The 22,330-nt window shown below is 40.0% G+C and overlaps 1 protein-coding gene and 1 pseudogene across 2 annotated transcripts in view; both read left to right on the top strand.

Annotated features, from left to right (window-relative positions):
* The window catches only part of UBE2U (ubiquitin conjugating enzyme E2 U), a gene marked incomplete at both ends in the record, with an annotated part of 54,271 nt that extends 45,362 nt beyond the window's left edge, over positions 1-8,909 (top strand). Inside the window, 2 exons of the mRNA XM_080922107.1 lie at positions 6,360-6,457; positions 8,737-8,909. Of these exons, the coding sequence (XP_080778233.1) occupies positions 6,360-6,457; positions 8,737-8,909 (271 nt within the window). The remainder of the gene's footprint in view (positions 1-6,359; positions 6,458-8,736) is intronic.
* Positions 3,944-4,245, top strand: LOC308423899 (alpha-ketoglutarate dehydrogenase component 4-like; annotated as a pseudogene). Its single transcript has one exon. The product of its transcript is annotated as an alpha-ketoglutarate dehydrogenase component 4-like (transcript).
* Positions 8,910-22,330: the final 13,421 nt, after the last annotated feature.

Here is a 22,330-nt window from a genome sequence, read left to right as displayed (position 1 = left end):
TATATTTTATTAGGAGAATGACAAAGAAGACAAGAAATCTTATTAAAGCATGTTACCAAAAGTTGGGGTTTTCATGGAAGGACAAAGCAATTCCACGATTCTCACTATGTACATAAACCTACTTCTCAGGAGCTTATTGTGATTTATGTGATCCTGAAATTATGTAAGAATTCTTAAGTAAGCAAGTACAAAGGGTTTTTTCTTTTATGCTATTTTGTGTCATTGTGATCTAATTTGCATTTATTTCGTAATAGCAAACATTTCATTTCTATAATTTGGCTTGGAAACACTGTCACTGGTGTAGACTGCCCTTGATCTATCGGGGTCTGACCTTGCCCCTTTGCCTCTACTGCCTCTGCTTCCCATGTGCTGCCCCACGATACAGCTGCAGATGGTCAAATCAAAGAGCAATGACAGCCAATGGAAAAAAGCACTCACTGCATAAGCCTGTCAACCTCAGTTCCATCCCAGGATTCCATGAGAACAGCCTGGTGCACATCTGTAATGCCAGCACTCCACAGGGGTGCACATCTGTAATGCTAGCACTCCTTCAGTGCCCTGCCCAGGCTTTAGAACAGCTAATCTAGTGCAGCAGAAACAAGATGAGCCCTGAATCAACAAGGTAGAACCACTGCTCAGAAGTCCTCTGACCTGCAGCCATGCTCTGTGTGCTCTATATACCTCATGCACACATACGTGCATGCGTGATCAATTGTTTTAAATCAGACTTTCTATAAGACAGAAGCTTATCAGCAGGAAGAAAAGGTATACATCTATTTTTAGGGTTTTCTGAAGTCATATTTACCCTAAAGAAAGTGAAACCCTAATGGTTTTCTGTAACTCTTGGTCAGCACAGAGCTGCCTGTGGTCTTAGTTCACCCGCCCTTGAGTGGAGAGGCCTCATGATACAAGAAGCTCTAGATGGCTGGGTCCATTACCGCATGCCTATAATCCCCGAATTTGAGAAGGCACAGAGATCAGGAGTTCAAGGTCATTCACAGCTACAGAAAGTTCAAATCAGACCCCGTCAAAAAGAGAGAGAGAATGAACATTGGCTACATTTAAGGAAGGTCATGTCTAATCCCCGAGAAACAGCTATTTTGGAACCATGAGAACCTAAAACAAGCCATGGAAGGTTTCGGCTGAGTCAAAGGTACCAGATTGTGTGTCGTAGCAAAGCACAGCACATCTAAAGGAAGAAAAGAAAGGTCAGAAAACTCCTCCCATACAAAAGGACTTGTTCTGGTCATGGGCAGGAGACTTGAACCCAGAGCAGCTGCCACTGACATCGCTGATGGAGTTAACAGGGGTGAGCGGCAAAGTCCACTCCTAGTCACAGATGGCCAGCTCAAAACAGACTCAATAGTCCTTTTAGAGGCTATAATTTATCTCATAATGCTTTGCCTGGGCATTTTTCTTTTTAACTTTACTGAGCTGTCGCTTACATATCATGGTTTCTGGTATTGAAGTTTTACCAGTTTTCTGTGTGTGTGTGTGTGTGTGTGTGTGTGTGTGTGTGTGTGTATGTGTAACATCTCATGAGTTTTCTTTGTTTTGTTTTCTTCCCCTCTGTTTTGTTTTATTCTAGTTTGTTTTCTTATTTGCCTGTTTGTTTTCTAGAGGGACGAAGAGAGGGAAGGAAGGACGGAGGGAGAGGAAGGAAGGGAGGGGGAGGGAGAAAAGGAGAGAGGGAGGGGAAGGAGGGAGGGAGGGAAGGAGAGGGAGAGAGAGAGAACTGAAACTGAATAGGTGGGAAAGTGGGGAGGATCTAAGAAGATATGAGGAAGGGAAAACCATAAAAAGTAAGTTGTATGGAGGAAATTTTATTTTCAATTAAAATAAAACCATGAAAATGAAGAAGAAATAAATAGAAGATGGAAAAAAGAACAGAGATTACCTATAGATAAACATAAGTCAATATGGTAAAAATGCATACTGTGTGCTGCATATATTTGAATCCCAGCAATTGGGAGGCCGAGGCAGGGGATTAGGAGTTTAAAATTGAGATGGATTAAATAGATCTTGTCTCCAGAATTTACATGTATATATTAAACTTTATTGATACATTAAAGTTTATATATAGTTGTGTATTTATGACTTGAAATTTCATTAAATTTATATTTTATACACATACTCTTCTAAGGGAAGACTAGAAAATCACTGCAGAGAAAATCTTTAGTGGACTTCAAAGTGCACTAAATAAAAAGACAGACGACATTGGAAATAAAAAACATAAAGAGCCAGGTAAAAACAGAATGGAAGTTATCACTGATACACTCAGCCAAGAAGAGAAGGACTATCAGAGATGACAACTCTGTCCTCAAATATTCATAAAGGAAAAAAGGACACATCCATGGTACCCAGGAACTCTGGGATATGGTCAAAAGCCTAACCAAGAAGCTTTTCATCTGTTAAATGAAATTAGAGTAGAAAAGCTTCTAAATCTGGAAAAAGAAGTGGACATTTAAGACTGAGGGGCACTTAAACCGCAGAGACATGACCAGAGGCAGGGTGGGAGAACACCTCTCCGTGACTTAGTCAAGATGTCAAAAATAAATAGCAGAGAAGGAACAACATTAAAGGCTGACAGGGAGGAAGTAGTGGGCATGGCTAAGTTGGTAAAATGTTTACTTTCCAAGCAAGACAACTTGAGTTTGATCCTCAGAACCCACGTAAAAAATGCTAGGCATGGTAGCACATTGTAACCGAGAGCTAGGGGTAGAGACAGGAGAATGCTTAATACTCGCTAGCCTGCGAGTATTGTATCAATATAAAAGTCCCTGTCTCAAAAGACGTAGACTGCATTCCTGTGAACGGCCCCCAAGGTGTGCACTGGCCTGCGAGTATTGTATCAATTACACGGCCTAATTGATGAGCTATAGGTCAAGAAAAGTCCCTGTCTCAAAAGATGTAGACTGCATTCCTGAGAACGGCCCCCAAGATTGTACACTGGCCTACGCGCATACGCACAGTGGAGAGAGGTGAAATGGGAGGTACCAGATGATCCACCCACCAGAAGCCTGTCGAAGCCTCATCCGCAACCCACAAAGCCAGTACAGCATGGAGCAACTTTATCTCAAGCTCTGGAAATAACTGCTATCCATTAAGGCCATCTCTTAAAACCGAGGAGGAAGGAAGGACATTTCCAGATAAGCACAAAATAAGGCAGTCTGCGACCTCCCCCCACGCACTGCAAAAGGGACTTGAAGGAACTGAGAACAGAGGGATAGAAGCAGGACCGCCCAGGAGAGAACAAGTGGAATGACAGAAGTGGATGGATGAAGGAAAGCAGTGTAGGGCCTCATTATATCCAGCATGCATAGCTCACACACCCCATGATCCCAGAAAACAGTAAAAACAGCTGACATTATCAAAAATATGGGTATTAAGAGGCATGTGTAATAATAATCTTAAAGGTAAACAGCCTCAGCTCAGCAACAGACACAGATCAAATAAATGTCTTAAAAAAATAAAATCCACCAATCCATCCATTTTCTGAAATGAAGCACCTCACTGGCAAAGACAATACAAACTGAGAAAGAAGGATTCTCAAGCTGTGTAACTATGCTGATACCTGTGAAATCCACTTCTAAGAAACAGAGGAGATAGGGGCCACTAAATGTTGGTTTTAAAAAATGAACAAATATTAAGCTATAGCAATTACAAATCCATGCACAGCCAGTATTAAGATGCTCAGTTTCATAAACCAAACATTATTGAGTCACATGGCAGGGGGCTGGAGAGATGGCTCAGAGGTTAAGGGCACTGACTGCTCTTCCAGAGGTCCTGAGTTCAAATCCCAGCAACCACATGGTGGCTCACAACCATCTGTAATGAGATCTGATGCTCTCTTCTGGTGTGTCTGAAGACAGCTACAGTGTACTTATGTACAATAAATAAATCTTAAAAAAAAAAAAAAAAAAGCCCCTGCTCGGGGGTCAAGATGGGCAGCAAGATGGCTTCTGCCACCAGGGTCATGCAGGTAGTGAAACAACTTGCCTCGTTAATAAAGTTCCCTAACAGAAGAGACAAACCTAAACTCAGTGCCTCAGAAGCTTTGGGACCTTCTGCAACCCCCCCCCCCAACTCCTATTTCACAGCATTCTAAAGGAAATATGTCTCCAGATTTACTGATGCATCAGAGGCCACCAAACACTGCAGAAATAATAATTACCTCAGAAGTACAGGAGGAAACCTATGTCTCAAGAGGAAATGGAATGTATCCAGTGTGGGGGTCCAGAGTGACCGCTGTTGCTGCTGCTTGTCACCAGACAGGAAGATTAGCTTCACAGTAAAAGACTTCTACAATGTCAAATGAAAAGTCATATATTAAGCAACCTTAATAAATATTCTGTAAGCAGAATAAAGTATAGAAACTCCAGGTGGTCACATGTATCTCCTACAGTTTCCCCACAAGCTGACCCAGACATTTATTAAAGTCTACATTTTTAAATGCTAAAAAAGCAGAACAACAACAAAAAAAAAAGTGACATGGGCCCTAACACAGTAATCATGATTAAACCTCAATAGCCCAAAATTTAGAAGGGACATGCAAAATAAAGACAAAATAGTGTGAGAGTTAAACTCTACTATACATCAAATGGTTTAACAGATAATCACAGAACATTCCACCCTACAGATAACAGAATAAACATTCATCCTAGAATTCCATAGACACTTCATGAAAATAGACCATATTCTGGGCCATAAAGCAAGTTTTATCAAACATAAAAGAGATCAAAACAATGTCTTATACCTAATCAGGTCACAGGGCCATAAAAATAGATCTCAGTTCCAAGAAAGAAAACCACACAAATAGCTGGAGGTGAGACAATGCACTATTGCCTGACAGGTGAGTCATTTAAAATAATCAGCAAGGAAACTTTTAAAATTTTCATAGTATCAAATGTTAGTGAAATCTACCAAACTCATCCTACCTAAAGTCACCCTTACACTAAGTGGGAGAAAACAAAAGGCATTTCCTCTGACAATGAAAGCGAGACAAGAATTAAAAAGTGTTGTCTGGGGCTGGAGAAAAGGCTTCCCCCAAATCATTTTGGGCATCTAATGTCCTTAAAGCAACAGGCTAAGAAAGGCATAACAGTGTTAGGAGGGATAATAGATCCAGATTACCATGGAGAAATTAGATTGCCTCGCCACAATGGAGGTAAGAAGGATTATATCTGGAGTGCAGGAGATCCCTTAGGGCGTCTCTTAGTACAACCAAACTGAGGGGTGTGGTCCAATACTCTGGTCTCATGAGAAGGGAGTTGGACACAGTGGCATACATCTGAAATCCCCAAATTCAGGAGACCGAGGTAGGAATGGATGGAATTTGAGGCATGCCTGAACCTTGCTGGGGGGGGGGGGGGGAGGAAGAGAAGGCGAGAAGAGAAGAGAGAGGCTGGGGGGTGGTACAGAGACATGGCAGGGAAAGTGGTTGTGTAATAGAGTGGACATAGAGGTTGGACGGATGGATGAGCCAAAGAATACGGAGGGTTGCTGGGAGCCAGTAGAAGCTGACCGGAAGTGAGAGGATTCTTTTGGATTCTTGCCTGGAACCTTCATCCTTTCAAGCTGTATGAGCAAGTCTGCTGTAGTAGTCCTTTACCCATGGTTCAGCTATCCTGAGTAACATGATAGAGTCTGATAGCCTGCCTTCCCATTCAGAGTGGGACCTGGCCCTCAGTCCACCAACCTCACACACAATCTACCATGTCACTGTTCGAGTATCTCAGGAAGCCCTTGCTTTCCTTACTAGTAGCCTCCAAAGCACACAGGTAATGATATGGTAATTTGGACATGCCAAAAAAGCAATAGACTACTTCCTGTAAGGACAATTTCTGACATAATTAGCAAAGGAAAACTGTGTGGAGGTTACAAGGGATGAATCTTCTATTTGTGAAGAGAGAAAAAGAAATGTGTCTTAGTGTCATTGCACAAGTCAGGGTGACAAGTCAAGACATAAATGTATCAAATGAAGAAGCTGTACATGTAGAGTTTGGCACTTGCCTTGGTCCCAGGCTTCCACCACGGGTCCAGGACAGGTGTAGGACCAGGGTAAAGGAGACATCTCAAGACATCAAGTTTGTGTTAATTTCTCATAGTGGCCCTTGCTATGCTGAGCAGCATGCTGTTTTTACCTTTATAATAAGACAGCATTTGCCATGTTACATTTATTCACTACCACTCCTCTAGAAAGCACACATTGAAATAATGTCATTGCTGGTCAACGCTCAGAGTGGTACCACGTCCCAAGCCTGTCATTCCCAGCCCATGTTCTATCTATTGGGTTCATCACCCTCACATGTAATGCACTTCCCATAGCTCAGAGATGCCTCTCTTTTCCTATTTTGCAGGTTTGTGCTCTCAAAGTGCCAGACTGCAAGAAAGAAAGTATTGGCTCAGGACAGAAGCAGTCTCTACAGCAAAGGTCCAGGTGTCTACCCATCTCCCAGTAAGCTGGATCCATCTTTTTCTCCTTTTATATCTAAACAGTTATTTATGATAATAAATTAGTGCTCAGCTCAGTTAAGTTTGAGTACATGAGGCTTAAAAAGAATGCTTCAACTCTACCCAAACAGTTCAATAAACCAAATTACATAGGAACTGAAGGTTTTAAAAATGGACATTTTATATTTTCAAGCTTACTATGTTTCTTGATATGTTAATAACACAACTTGGAAAGTTAAGGCTAAAGTTTCAAACTGTGAGAAAAGTAGCCAGAACCAAAATTGCTTGGATACTGACTCCTGGTATTCATTACAGATGCAGAGATACAGGCAACATTGTTGAAAGGAAAAGATAGTGCTAGATATAGGTTTAGGTGTTCACAAATCAATGTCTTTCAGTGATAGTGTGTGTGGTTAGGATAGTGATATGTAGGTCATGAGAGGTCAGAGAGCTGACAACTAAGACAGAAGTCACCTAGGAAGCAGGGGACAGCTGGACATGTGGGTCACAGGACTTAGAACTAGTGTCCACGTTGTGTGCTCGGGAGTCAGCTCCTTCACTGTCAGCCAGGGCTGTAAGTGTCCCTTCTATTAGCTGCTCCATCTTACAGGAGCATCTTGACGACAATGTATGTCGAGATTGCATGTGGACTGGAAGGTACGAGAAAGCTCTACCAAAGTTGCTGCTGCCAAGTGTTTGTTCAATAGACTTAGTATGTGAATGCCCAGACACAGCAGTAGGCGTCACTCCACAGCTCTCCAAGGACCCCACACCACCCCCACTGTCTCTCAGTGTCTGCCCTGACTTCCTTTTTCTTGCCTCAGCAGTACCTTCTCTTCGTTCCCCTCTTGGTACACTTAGAGTTCCTCCTTTGAGTGACCATCTGTCTTGTCACCTCCTCTTATGACTGCCTACATACTAAAGGACTCATAAGGGCTGGTAAGACGCATTTCCTCCAGCCTTCTCTGCTTTTTTCATGAAGTCTATATCTTTCTCTCAGTCTCTGCCTTCCAGCAGTGCCACCATTTTCAGATGGAGATGAGTTCACTTACTAAGTCAGTAGGTACAGTGTCTGTCCTATGGTGTCTGCCTGTCCACATAACGTCTGTCCATGCCTTGTCAGACTGGCCCCCACAGCTCCATCTGCTATTGTGAGCAGATTTCAAATCCTTTTATCACCTTTCCATTTTCTTTGCAGTGAAACTGAAGCTCTTTGGTTTCCTCACACCTGTCAATTTTTTAGTGACTCCTCTTACCCTTCTCCCTCCATCTAGTGGGTCACATCTCTTTGTTCTCTGCATTATTTTAATGTTTAGAAAAGCACACCGTTTCTTCACATTCCACTCCAAACACAATTTCCTCCTCTTAACATTCCAGCACCAAGGCATCCTTTTCCATACAATTCAGATATAGGATGAGCGTCCATAATTCCGGAAATGTTCCAGAACCTTTGAGTGTCAATATATCACCATGCCTGTTCCATGTATAAAGTATTGTATGAAATTACCCTCAGGTATTCATCCTCTCCAGTTACAAGTAAGTTTTGTGTTTAAGCTTGGACATCACAAGATATTCCAAAAATTCAAATACCTCTGGTTTTCTATATTTCTCATAAGGCTACTCAGCCCACACCAGCCTCCCTGGAAGTTCCCAAGAGCTCTCACAGCACTTCTCTCTTGGTCCTAGGGTTTCTGTTGCTGTATAACAAATTCCCAAACACACACTTACCCTTCACAGTTTCTGTGTGCCGGGAACCTTAGAATATCTTAGCTAATCCCCTGCTCACAGTGTCACGGGGTGTGTGATAAAGTTGACTGGAAATGGGAAAGAACGCGCCTTCAGTCTCAGCAAGGTTGCTGGCAGAATCCCTTTCCTGATATCTGACTAACGAGTAACAAAAAGGTTGAGAGAGAGGGAAAGCGAGTGTGACAAAGACCACTGTTAAATGTGTCATTTACAAAGGTTTTTTATGGGAGGAGGGCTGGAGAGAGGGCTCTGCAGTGAAGAGATATCACCATTCTTACTACAGAAGTTGTTACCAGCACACATGTGGAGTGGCTCACAACACATGCATGCACATGCACAAATTAAGGAATGTTTAAAAGGTTGCATGCCATCATTGAGATGACTGCTAGCATTAGAGCATTCGTTTTGCCCACTAAGTCCCATAAATTTCTGTTTTGTTTTGTTTTGTTTTGTTTTTTTTTTTTTTTTTTTTTTTTTTTTTTTTTTTTTTTTTTATGTTTCCCACCATAGCTGAACTTTCTTTTGAACCTGATATAGAAGATGAGTCAGGGTTTTATAAACTACCTCAGCAGTGGCCAGAGGACAGCTTTCCAGAAGAACATGACTCAAAAGAATCCTGGGAAGAAGAAGTGGACAACCTGGTCGCCTGGACCGGTGGTCTTGATGAAGAATCTTTGAACTATGAGAACTATGAGAACTATAGCAGCTGATACACAAGGGTTTCATGCACTGCCAAGTACAGTGCAGCCTCACGGAACAATGTTGGGAGGTGCTCAGAACCTGGCTTCTGCTCTCTATCCAAGCTGATCTCATTGTTCTGGAATCACAAAATATAAGTATCAGTCAATAAATGTGTTTTTGCTCTGGGTTTTTCAAACTCTATTCCCGTTTGGAACTGGGTTAGTCAAAAGTGAGTGCTACTGTAATGTTCTGACAATACTTTTGACACACAATCCATTGCCCACAATCCACTGGGCACTGGAACTAAGTTTTCTTTCTCTCCCTTTTCTTCTTTTTCTCTTTTTTCTTCTCTTTCTTCTTTCTCTCCTTTTTCTTCTTTTTAATGTCTATGAGTACACTGTAGCTGTCTTCAGACACACCAGAAGAGGGCATCAGATTACATTACAGATAGTTGTGAGCCACCATGTGGTTGCTGGGAATTGAACTCAGGACCTCTTAAGCAGTGAGTCATCTCTCCAGCCCTGGAACTGAGTTCTTACCAGCAACAAATGGAACAGGAAAAATGCTAAAAGAAGAAAGAAAAGACAAATATTTCAGAGACTGGATAGAATCCAAACAGAGGGATCTGTGACTTTGCCTGTACCTGCCCTAGGTTCTTGTGTCTTCTGCAATCAAGGAAAGAGACACCACAGATCTAACAGCCTCCTTTGTTCTCTGTTTACTGCCTCGGCTTGTACACAGGCCATGACTCATCTGTGTAAATGTTTGTATATGTTATATACAAGTTGTGCAGCTCCCAGGGAGGCCAGAGGAGAGAGCTGGTCTCCCGGATCAGGAGTGAGACGCTGGCTGTTATGGGTTCTAGGAACTGTTTCCATGTGCTTTGGAAGAACAGTGCATGCTCTTAACCACCAAGCATCTCTCCAGTCCCTGGGCTATAACTTCAAAACACTATTACCACATCTTCACGGAGACTTATCTGGTGCCTATCTACCAACACATGCGTGTAAGTCCAACTCTGAGTCTAACTACAAGGCAGTCTCCTTTATTTCTACAAAAACTTTACCCTCATTGTTTGGGATTAAGGATGTGTACTAATGGTATGGCTGCATTCCAGCCAGAGGGATTAACAGTATGTTCTAAGGCTGAGCCACACCACAACTAGAAATTTGTTTGTCAGTAAATAACACAGTCTTGGGGTTCACAGCATAAGCAAATATCCTGCAACACTGTAAATACATCCGTTTGGGCTGGGTACTGTACCATCAGTTCTTTTCATTTGGGCTATTTATGGCTTTCTGTAATGGCCTCTGTCAACTGCAAAGAGCTATTTTAATGAGAGATGAAAGCTGCACTTCTCTTTGAGAATAAAGGTAAGTGTTTATATGCAGTTAGGGCATCACAGTGGTAATATGTTCTTCTCCAAGCCCCATGAGTCAAAAGGTAGCTGGCTATGTTTCTAAACTAGGCCTGTGTCTGGTTGTTGGTTACTGTGAAGAAATTGGTGTCACTATTGTACCTTAAGGACGTCTTGCTGTGCGTTGCCACACCTGCTCCAACAGGGCCATTCCTGCACCTTGGTGTAGTTCTTAGGCATCACGTCTGGGTAGATCGCTTCCCTCCCTTTGCAGCCTGCCTAGCGCCTTCCAGGGCTATGAAAAATACTCCTCAGAAAGAAGGCTTTGTGGGTCCTATCTGGCTGACGAAACTCCTTTTATGGCATCTGTCTCCTTTCTGAATGCCCTTCATGAGTCATGTATCATCTACACTAAGGCTCCCCTCCCCCTTTGTGTCTTGGTCCGTTTGGACTGCTTTGCAAATGCCACAAACTTAAGTGAGTTAGAAACAGTGGAAATTCATTCATCTCAGCTTTAGAGGCAGGTAAGTGTTGAGGTCCAGGAGTTTCCTCGGAACCTTAAACATTGATCTCAGTCAGACAGGGATAATTTATCAAACAGGGCCATGATACAGGCTTGGGAGCTGAACCATGACATTAAGTTAAAATCCTACAGGGCTTTTAAGCCCAAAATCCACAAACATTTATGCCATGTGTTTCTATCAGTCAGGATTTAGTAATAGGGATAGGTAATTTCCTTAGAAATGTGTCTCTGTTGTACAGTTATCCTGCTCCCACTAGTTTCCATATTCAACTGTGGCAGGGGACTTGCCTTGTCTAAGATTCATGTCTTAACTTATTAACCAGGATGAGACTTGTCTAACATTCATATCTTAACTTGCCAACCAGGATGTCAGTCACCCGCATACATGTCTCTTTCTGCCAAGTAGGATGCCAGTTCCCAGAGAGGTCTTGGGAACTTAAACTTTACTGACTACTACTCAAAATGGAAGTCTTATTCCAAATAGTTTTTTATATTGGTGCAGGGGTCTCTCATGTTGGGTTCCATCCCAGGGGCAACTTATGAAAGCAAATACCATAAAGGCTTACGTTCAAGTACAGGAAGTGCCGCTGGGCGGTTGGTTTGGGTCCAAGCTTACTGTGGGTAACTACACAAAGCAGTTCAACCGAGTGCTATCATGATTGGTTTCCAAGAACCCAGAACATAACAATATGTAACCAAATTTGGCACAACAACATTTCCTAATAACAAGAGAAACAGCTTATGAGAAAGTTTCTTTATGGTATCAGTAACAGCACAAAACAGCAGGCTAGCCAGGTCATTTTACCGAGGCCTTAACAGTAAATGTTGAATCGTTATGCTGCCTTTGAATGTTTGTTAGAATCTATGAAATCTGCAGTTAAGACTACAGATGGACTTTTGAGTCTTTTCCAGTTTGACTGTAAAAGCCACGGTGGCAAAACCCTCCTGTGAGCAGTCACTCACCCTTTGATCCCTTCCGGTAGACGGAGCCTGTGCCTTGCTGTGTATTGAGGATGCTGGAATTGCCACTCCTGTCACTATGTTGGCTTATGGAAGATTCCATCTTTGAGAGGGTCTCCTGAAGGCTTTGAAGAGAGCTATGATGTTGGGAAAGCACGAGGCAAGGGACTGACAGCTGCTTCTAGGAGCTGAGGGTAGGTCGTGGCTGACAGTCAACAAAATAAGAGACCTCAGTCCTACCACCTCATTTAAAAATTTGATAAAATCTAATTTTTTTTCTCTTATAAATTTTGATCTCGGTGTCATTTATTGTAACTGCTTATTTAACCCAGTAAACAAGATTTTTTTTTTGTTTCTTGTACAAATTTTACAATTGTATGATTTGTACTATATCGGTAGGTATTAAAAGCTAATTTTAGTGTATGATCACAAAGAAATGGATCAAAATCTGTAGACCCTCCTTTCTTTCTTTCTCCCTCTCTCCTTCCCTCTTAAGGATGCATATCTCCCTGTACCAACGACACTTCTACCTCTAATGAGTTTCCTTATCCCTTTGTTGGCAGTTGTGGGTGTGGTTTGATCCTGGGCTCCCTGGGCTATCCCACTTTAGACCAGCACAATGTTGTTTCCATTATCCCTCTTCTATGGACCCTAGAATGAAGAGAGCCTTCACTTCTATCTTTTTCAAACGTATTATGGCTCTTCTAGGTCCTTTGCATTTCCAAATGAATTAATATAAGCACATCATTGCCTAAATAAAAATTATCTCAGGGCTTTGGTTTGGAATATATTGACTGCATAGGTTAATTGGTGGAAGGTTGACAAAATTGAACTTTCAACTGAACTTTCATTTTTTTCCCTAAGACCTAATATCTCTTACCAATGCTTTGTAATTTTTCTATTGTTTGCTTGTATATCTTTTGCCAGATTTTTTTTAAAAATTTTTTACAACTTTATTTTTAAAAAGTGAGATACATGTACAGATTTTTAAAAGCATTTTGGCATAAAACTATATGAATATATTTTTGTCAGTACTTGATTCTTTTAAAGGTTTGATAGTATATATTGAAATCTTACTAGTTACCATAAGCATAAAGTACATGTAGAACAGAACGTAACATGGAAACAAAGTTTTCTTTGTGTGTATAGATTAAACATAATGATTTTTGAATACCAAAAATTGACATAAGGTTATATTGTTAGCTCTTGAATTATTAATGATTTAAAATGTAGGTATACCACACTCTGAGAGGGTGCTATACAATTATTTCTTTCTCTAAGAAGGACTGAGGCTTTCACATTTTGGCCTTTGTTGGGTTTTTTTTTTTTTTTTTTTTTTTTTTTTTTTTTTTTTTTGAGCTTTATATGGCCTGTGAGTTGTTTCTGTGTTATTCAGGGCTTTCTGGGGCTAGTATCCAATTATCAGTGACTGCATATTATGTCTGTTCTTTTGTGACTGGGTTACCTCACTCAGGATGATATTCTCTAGATAAACCCATTTTCCTAGGAACTTCATAAAGTCATTATTTCTAATACCTGAGTAGTAAACCATTGTGTAAATGTACCACAATTTTTGTATCCATTCATCTACTGAAAGACATCTGGGTTCTTTCCAGCTTCTGGCTATTATAAATAGGGCTGCTATGAATATGGTAGAGCATGTGTCCTTATTGTATGCTGGAGCATCTCTGGGGTATATGCCCAGAAGTGGAATAACTGGGTCTTCAGGTAGGACTATGTCCAGTTTTCTGAGGAACAACTAAACTGATTTCCAGAGTGATTTTCAGAGTGGTTGTACCAGCTTACAACTCCACCAACAGTGGAGAAGTGTTCCTCTTTCTTCTTATCCTTGCCAGCATCTGCTGTCATCTGAGTTTTTGATCTTAGCCATTCTGACTGGTATGAGGTGGAATCTCAGGGTTGTTTTGATTTGCATTTCCCTGATGACTAGGGATGTTGAGCACTTCCTTAGATGCTTCTCAGCCATTCGATCTTCCTCAATTGAAAATTCTTTGTTTAGCTCTGTACCCTTTTTTTTTTAATAGGATTGTGTGATTCTCTGGCATCTAACTTTTGAGTTCTTTGTATATACTGGATATTAGACCTCTATCAGATGTGGGATTGGTAAAGATCTTTTCCCAATCTGTTGGCTGCCATTTTGTTTTCTTGACAGTATCCTTAGCCTTACAGAAATTTTGCAATCTCATTAAGTCCCATTAGTCAATATTTGACCTTAGACCATGAGCCATTGGTGTTCTGTTCAGAAAAATTTCCCCTGTGCCTATAAGTTCTAAGGTTTTCCCTACTTTCTTATCTAATAATTTCAGTGTACCTGGTTTAATGTGGAGATCTTTGATTCATTTGCACCTGAGCTTAGTACAAGGAGATAAAAATGGGTCTATTTTCATTCTTTCTGCATGCTGAGTGCCAGTTGAGACAACACCATTTGTTGAAGAGGCTGTCATTTTTCCAATGAATGTTTTCAGCTCCTTTGTCAAAGATCAAGTGACCATTTGTGTGAGAGTTCATTTCTGGATCTCCTATTATGTTTCATTGATCTACCTGCCAGTATCTGTACCAGTACCATGCAGTTTTTAATTCAATTGCTCTGTAATATAGCTTGAAGTCAGAGATGGTGATTCCCGCAGATGTTTTCTTGTTGTTGAGAATAGATTTTGATATTCTAGGTATTTGTTATTCCAGATAAATTTGAAAATTGCTCTTTCCAACTCTATAAAGAATTGAGTTGGAATTTTTGATGGGGATTGCATTGAATCTGTAGATTGCTTTTGGTAAGATGGCCATTTTTACAATGTTGATCTTTCTAATCCATGAGCATGGGAGATCTTTCAATCTTTGAGATATTCTTCAATTTCCTTATTTAGAGATTTGAAGTTCTTGTCATACAGGTCCTTCACTTGCTTAGTTAGAGTCACTTCAAGGTATTTCATATCATTTGTGACTATTATGAAGGGTATCTTTTCCCTAATTTCTTTCTCAGCATGTTTGTCTTTTGAGTAGAGGAAGGCTACTGATTTGTTTGAGTTAATTTTATATCCAGCCACTTTGCTGAAATTGTTTATCAGCTGTAAAAGTTCTCTGGTGGAATTTTTGGAGTCATTTAATTATACTTTGGTTACTCACAGCACAATGTCACCAGGTCTGTGTCCCCAGATCTTTGCTGTTCCAGGCGGCAAAGAGCCTGTGGGTTTGGTCTGTGTGAATGGGCTTTCCGAGCGGTTTCCAAGTCCCTCTGCCAGAGGCCTGACCTTTACTGTGGGCAGCAGGGGCATGTTTTCCACGAGCTCTGCCTAGCCCTCTCTGTGCTTTGGTTACACACAGTGCAATCTCACCAGGCCTGTGTCCCAGATATTTCTTCTGAATATTTTTATTTTATTGTAAACAGTGCAATTTTTTAGTTTTGTTTTTAGTTTACAGTTTTCCTTGCTCATATGTATATAGAGCTCTTTTAAAAGTATGTTTTAAAGCAATATTTCAAATGAAAATTCAATAATTATTTTCCCAACTTCTATCATAATTTTATTTGTAAAGTTCTTGTTTTAGAATTATTCTCTTTTCTCTCTAGCTCATTTTACATTAATGTGATCCATATTGATAATCCAATCAACCTCTTAAATTCTACTCTGAACTTCTTTCGGTCTCGCTTAAATTGAAAGGCATTGGATTTAGAGTTCAAGGGGGGACACTTGTCCTTTAAGATGAAAGATGTGACTAGACAGAGAACATCAAGGTAGAAGCTGTGAGAGTCCCTGCAAACTCTACTACCCCTAGAGAAATGATCCACAAGATGCAAGTAGGAAATCGGGTTCAACATAACTTGGTTAGCTGAGCTGATTCAAACTTCTAGAGTCTGATCCAGAGTAGATTACTTTCTATTTAACTAAAAACACAACTTTGGGAAAAGGTTTTCTCCTAACAGTTATCACAATAAAGCACGGAAACTTTTTGCAAAGTACATCTCTTTTGCAGAGCACCTGTGAGCTCTTTCATAAGGATGAGTTCTAATGTTTGAGAAACAATGTTCAAGATATGGATCTGGGGAGGAAGGGTTTATAATAAGCATAATTGTTTTATTTTGGATTTCTGTTGCTGTGAAAAGACACCATGACCAACTGTAACTCTTAGAAAGAAGAACATTTAATTGGGACTGGCTTACAAGTTCAGAAGTTCGGTCCATTAACAAGGCAGGAGCACGGTGCAGGAGGAGCTGAGAGCTCTACATCTTCATTCAAAGTCAGCAGGAGAAGACAGGTCTGGATCACATTGGCCAGACTTAAATGTTTGTGTGTGTGTGTGTTTATGAGACCTCAAAGTCCTATCTCCACAGTGATACAAGGCTTCACTTTCTAATATTGCCAATCCCCATGACCCAAGCATATTCAAGAGACCATGATTGTAAACTATTTTTGAAAAGTACATGGGACCTCTCTCATAAGAATGAATTCTACTGACTAATAATTAATGCTCAGGAGTCTGCAGAATTGGCATGAAGCCTAGCTCTGAAGAATAGCAAAAATCTCCAGACTATTAACAACACCCATTCTAGTCTTCTTGGTGGGAAACAGTTTTTAATCTCTCTGTTGAAGAGAAAAGCCTATGACAGAAGACTGGACTCTCTGAGTACTTAGCCAAGAAAAAAAAAGGAAGAGGGAGTTTGTGTTTAGAGTCATTCATTAATCCCATTCTCTCGTGGAACTGACCCACCTGCCATTTCTCTGGGCTGGCACCAGACCTTACAAGACCATAAAAGAAAATGCCTCACTTTAGCTGTTTAGAGTCCCCCATGCTTATTATTATGAGATGGAATCCCTCTGTTTCCTCTATAGCAGCAGGTCTCAACCTGTAGGTCTACAACCCTTTCAGAGGACACGTATCAGATACCCTGCATATCCGATATTTATATTATGATTCATAACAGTAGAGACATTGCAATTATGAAGCAGCAGTGAAAAATTATTTTATCGTGCATCACCACAGCATGAGGAACTGTAACAAATACAAAAAGTCCCAACAGTAGAAAGGTTAAGATCCACTGCTATACAGTATGTGTACCAGTTAGAGAGTCCAAACTCTAGACATTGTACAGACTCTCTGACTAAGAGGACAGGTGACTTCCAAATAGATCTTATTTTTCTCCTGGGGCCAAAATTTTAGCTGTTCTCCTTTTTTAAAAAATTTGATCTTCTTTGATGTTGTAGCCAGTGGGCAGACCTTAGTACAACTGACACCATATTGGAGACACCAGTCTCAACTTAAAACCCAGTACCTGCCAAAGTGAAGCAGAGACCAAATCCATTAGAGACTTGGTCCGTAGTTCCAGGATACAGAAAAGTCCCTAAATGTAACTTTGCTTTTGGAGCTTCTATATTTTTTCTTTTTGCAAACTGTTCTTCTTAACTGAAGTGTGTCAATCAGGATGTGGTTTTTATGAATAAAATATAAAGAACTATGAGACTAAGGGCTGCATGATTTGTGAAAATTACCTGTGCAGGAATTCGTGGCAATAAAGGCTTTCTTTTCAGCTTTAAGAGTGTCTGTGTCACCCGGGGACACAGGCCTGGTGAGATTGCACTGTAAGGAACCAAAGCACAGAGAGGCCTAAGCAGGGCTTTTGGAAAATGTGCCCCTGCGACCCAGAGTAAGTGCCGGGCCTCTGGTAGAGGGACTCGAGATCCGCCCAGAAAGCCCTTGCTTGCAGACTAAATGCACAGGCCCACAGTAAAGCACAGACTTTACCAGTGAGAACCGGGGTCTACCCGGGAAAGGCAGTGCTTGAAGTTCAGCTCTACAGGCCTTCTTACACCTGGACCAGAGTAGAGCCTGGCACATAGGCCCAGGGAGAGCACACTGGGAGTTCTTAGAGAGCAGAAAGTACTGTGCTATCTGGGAAAGGGTCCGTTTGGCCTAGAGAAAGAGTCAGGTGCCTGCCAGTAGTACTCAGGATCTTTGGGCAGAGGGCTGAGTTTCAAGAACAGCCTCACAAAACCTCACACACCCAAGCCCACAAAGACAGAGCTGAGTCACTGCTACCAGAACTCACTGCTTGCCCACTAAAAGCCGAACACTCAGAAGCAATTTACTTCCTTAGCCCACGGGCCCTCAGATCCACAAGAGAGACAAGTGCCAGTCACTGACAATAAGACCTCGTATAATCACAGATAACAAGATGGCAAGAGGAAAACAAAAGAACTTAAGCAAAGAAAACCAAGACAATCTGGCAACATAAGAACCTAGCTCTCCCACCACACCAAGCCAAACACTCCAGAAAAACAAGACTCAGACTTGAAATCATACCTCACAATGATGATAGAGATCTTCCAGAAGCACATGAATAACTCCTTTAAACAATAACAGAAAGACACACATGAACAAATAGAAGCTTTTAAAGAGGAAACACAAAAATCACTCAAAAAAAATACAGGAAAGCACAACCAAACAGATGAAGGAATTGAAAATGGAAATAGAAACAATAAAGAAAACACAAGAAGAGACAACCCTGGAGATGGAAATCCTAAAAAATAAATCAGGAGTCACAGATGCAAGCATCACCAACAGACTACAAGAGATGGAGGAGAGAAGAGTCTCAGGGGCCGAAGACAATATAGAAAACATAGACAAAACAGTCAGAGAAGATACAAAAACCAAAAAGCTCCTAACCCAAAATGTACAGGAGATCCAGAACACAATGAGAAGACCAAACCTGAGAATAATAGGAATAGAAGAGAGCAAGGAATATCAACTAAAAGGCACAATAAATATCTTCAAGAAAATTGTGAAAGAAAACTTCCCTACCCTTAAGGAGATGACCACGAGCATAAAAGAAGCCTACAGAATCCTAAACAGATTGAAGCAGAAAAGAAACTCTTCCCGACACATAATAATCAAAACAAGTGTTCAAAACAAAGAAAGAATACTAAAAGCAGTAAGAAAAAAAGGACATGTAACATATAAAGGCAGATCAATCAGAATTGGACCCAACTTCTCAACAGAGACTATATGAGCTAGAATAGAAGATCCTGGACAGACATCATACAGACTCTGATAGAACACAAATCCCAGCCCAGGTTCCTATATCCAGAAAAACTCTCAATCACAATAGATGGAGAGACCAAGATATTCCAGGACAAAACTAAATTTATACAATATCTGAACACAGATCCAGCCCTACAAAGAATAAATGAAGGAAAACCCAATAAAAGGAGCAAAACTACATCCTAGAAAAAGAAAATAAATAACTAAGATAACCAAAAGAAAAAGACACACAGACATAATTCTACCTCTAAAAGCAAAAATAGCAGGAAACAGCAAATACTATTCCTTAATATCTGTTAACATAAATGGACTCAATTCCCCAATAAAGAGACATAGGCTATCAGACTGGATACATAAACAGAATCCAGCATTTTGCTGCATACAGGAAACTCATCTCAGAGACAAAGACAGACACTAAGTTAGAGTAAAAGGCTGATAAAAACAAAAACCTTCCAAGCAAATCACCCCAAGAAACAAGCTGGAGTAGCCATTCTAATATCGAATAAAGTATACTTTCAACCAAAAGTTATCAAAAAAAAAAAATAAAGAAGAACACTTTTTACTCATTTCAGGGAAAATTTATTAGGATGAATTCTCAATTCTTAACATATATGCTGTAAATACAAGAGCAACCATATTCATAAAAGAAACCCTACTAAAGGTCAAATATACATTGCACCACACACAATAATAGTGGGAGACCGCAACACCCCACTCTCATCAATGGACAGACCACAGAAGTAGAAACTGAACAAAGATGCAATGAAACTAGCAGAGGTTATGAACCAATTGGAATTAACAGACATCTACACAACATTTCATCCTAAAAGGAAAGAATACACCTTCTTCTCAGCACCTTCTCAAAAATTGACCATATAGTCAGTCACAAAACAAGCCTCAAAAGATATAAGAAGATTGATATACTTCCATGCATCCTATCAGATAACCATGGGCCAAGGCTGATCTTTAATAACAACAAAGAAAACAAAAAACCATATACACATGGAAGCTAAGCAATGCTCTACTCAATGATAGCATGGTCGAAGAAAAAAAAAGAAATTAAGGATTTTCTAGAATTTAGTGAAAATGAAAGCACAACATACCCAAACCTATGGGATGCAATGAAAGCAGTACTAAGAGGAAAACTCATAGCTCTGAGTGGCTCCAAAAAGAAACTGGAGAGAGCATACATTAGCAACTTGACAGCACAGTTGAAAGCTCTAACACAAAAAGAAGCAGATACACCCAAGAGGAGTAGACAGCAAGAAATAATCAAACTCAGAGCAGAAATTAACAAAAAAGAAACAAAAAACCATTCAAGGAATCAACAAAATCAAGACCTGGCTCTTTGAGAAAATTAACAAGATTAATAAACCCTTAGCCAGACTAACTAGAGGGCAAAGAGAAAGTATCCAAATTAACAAAATCAGAAATGAAAGTGAAGACATAACAACTGAAACTGAGGAAACTCAAGAAATCATCAAATCCTACTACAAAAGCCTATACTCAACAAAACTGGAAAATCTGGAAGAAATGGATGAATTCCTAGACAGAAACCACACCAAAGTTAAACAAGGACCAGATAAACCATCTACAGAACACCTAAAGAAATAGAAGCAGTCATCAAAAGCCTCCCAACCAAAAAAAAAAAAAAAAAAAAAAAAAAAAAAAAAAAAAAAAGGCCAGGACCAGATAGGTTCAGAGCAGAATTCTATCAGACATTTATTGACGACCTAATACCAATACTCTCCAAACTATTCCACAAAATAGAGTCAGAGGTAACACTACCCAACTCATTCTTTGAAGCCACAATAACTCTCATTCCTAACCCACACAAATACCCTACAAGGAAAGAGAACTTCAGACCAATCTCACTTATGAACATTGATGCAAAAATATTCAACAAAATTCTTGCAAACCGAATTTAAGAACATATCAAAACGATCATTCACCAAGATCAAGTAGGTTTCATCTCTGAGATGCAGGGATGGTTTAATATACAGAAATCCATCAACATAATCTAACATATAAACAAACTCAAGGAAAAAAAAACATGATCATCTCACTAGATGCTGAGAAAGCATTTGACAAAATTCAAAACCCTTCCATGTTAAAAGTCATGGAAAGAGCAGGAATCCAAGGCCCATACCTAAACATAATAAAAGCAATATATAGCAAACCAACAGCCAACATCAAACTAAATGGTGAGAAACTTGAAGCAATCCCACTAATATCAGGGACTATACAAGGCTGCCCCCTCTCCCCCTACATATTCAACATAGTACTGGAAGTCCTGGCGAGAGCAATTAGACAGCAAAAGGAAATCAAAGGGATACAAATCATTAAGGAAGAAGTAAAAAATATCACTATTTGCAGATGACATGATAGTATACTTGTAACCCCAAAAATTCCACCAGTGAACTTTTATAGCTGATATACATCTTCAGCAAAGTGGCTGGATATAAAATTAACTCAAACAAATCAGTAGCCTTCCTCTACTCAAAAGAAAAAAATGCTGAGAAATTAATTAGGGAAAAGATACCCTTCACAATAGTCACAAACGATATGAAATATCTTGGTGTGACTCTAAGCAAGTAAAGGACCTGTATGACAAGAACTTCAAATCTCTAAATAAGGAAATTGAAGAATATCTCAAAGATGGAAAACTCTCCCATGCTCATGGATTGGAAGGATCAACATTGTGAAAATGGCCATCTTACCAAAAACATTCTACAGATTCAATGCAATCCCCATCAAAATTCCAACTCAATTCTTTATAGAGGTAGAAAGAGCAATTTGCAAATTTATCTGGAATAACAAAAAACCTAGAATATAAAAATCTATTCTCAACAGCAAAAAAAGAATCTGTGGGAATCACCATCTCTGACCTCAAGCTATATTACAAGGCAAATTTGTTTAAAACTGCATGGTACTATTAAAGATACTGGCAGGTAGATCAATGGAACAGAACAGAAGATCCAGAAATGAACTCTCACACATATGGTCACTTGATCTTTGACAAAGGAGCTGAAAACATTCATTGGAAAAAGGACAGCCTCTTCAACAAATGGTGTTGGCTCAACTGGCACTCAGCATGCAGAAAGAAGAATGAAAGTAGACCCATTTTTATCTCCTTGTACTAAGCTCAGGTGTAAATGAATCAAAGATCTCCACATTAAACCAGGTACACTGAAACTAATAGATGAGAAATTAGGGAAAACCTTAGAACACATAGGCACAGGAGAAAATTTTCTGAACAAAACACCAATGCTCAAGCTCTAAGGTCAAAGATCAACAAGTGGGACTTAATGAGATTGCAAAGTTTTTGTAAGGCTAAGGACATTGTCAAGAAAACAAAACAGCAGCCAACAGAATGGGAAAAGATCTTTACCAACTCCACATCAGATAGAGGCCTAATATCCAAGGTATACAAAGAACTCAAAAAGCTAGAAACCAGAGAATCAAACAACCCTATTAAAAAATGGGGTACAGAGCTAAACAAAATGTTCTCAATTGAGGAATATCGAATGGCTGAGAAGCATCTAAGGAAGTGCTCA

The sequence above is a fragment of the Micromys minutus genome (genome assembly GCF_963924665.1).
Source record: "Micromys minutus genome assembly, chromosome: 9".
Lineage (NCBI taxonomy): Eukaryota > Metazoa > Chordata > Mammalia > Rodentia > Muridae > Micromys > Micromys minutus.
Note: the sequence above shows the minus strand (reverse complement) of the source record. Positions and strands in the feature narration are given on the sequence as shown.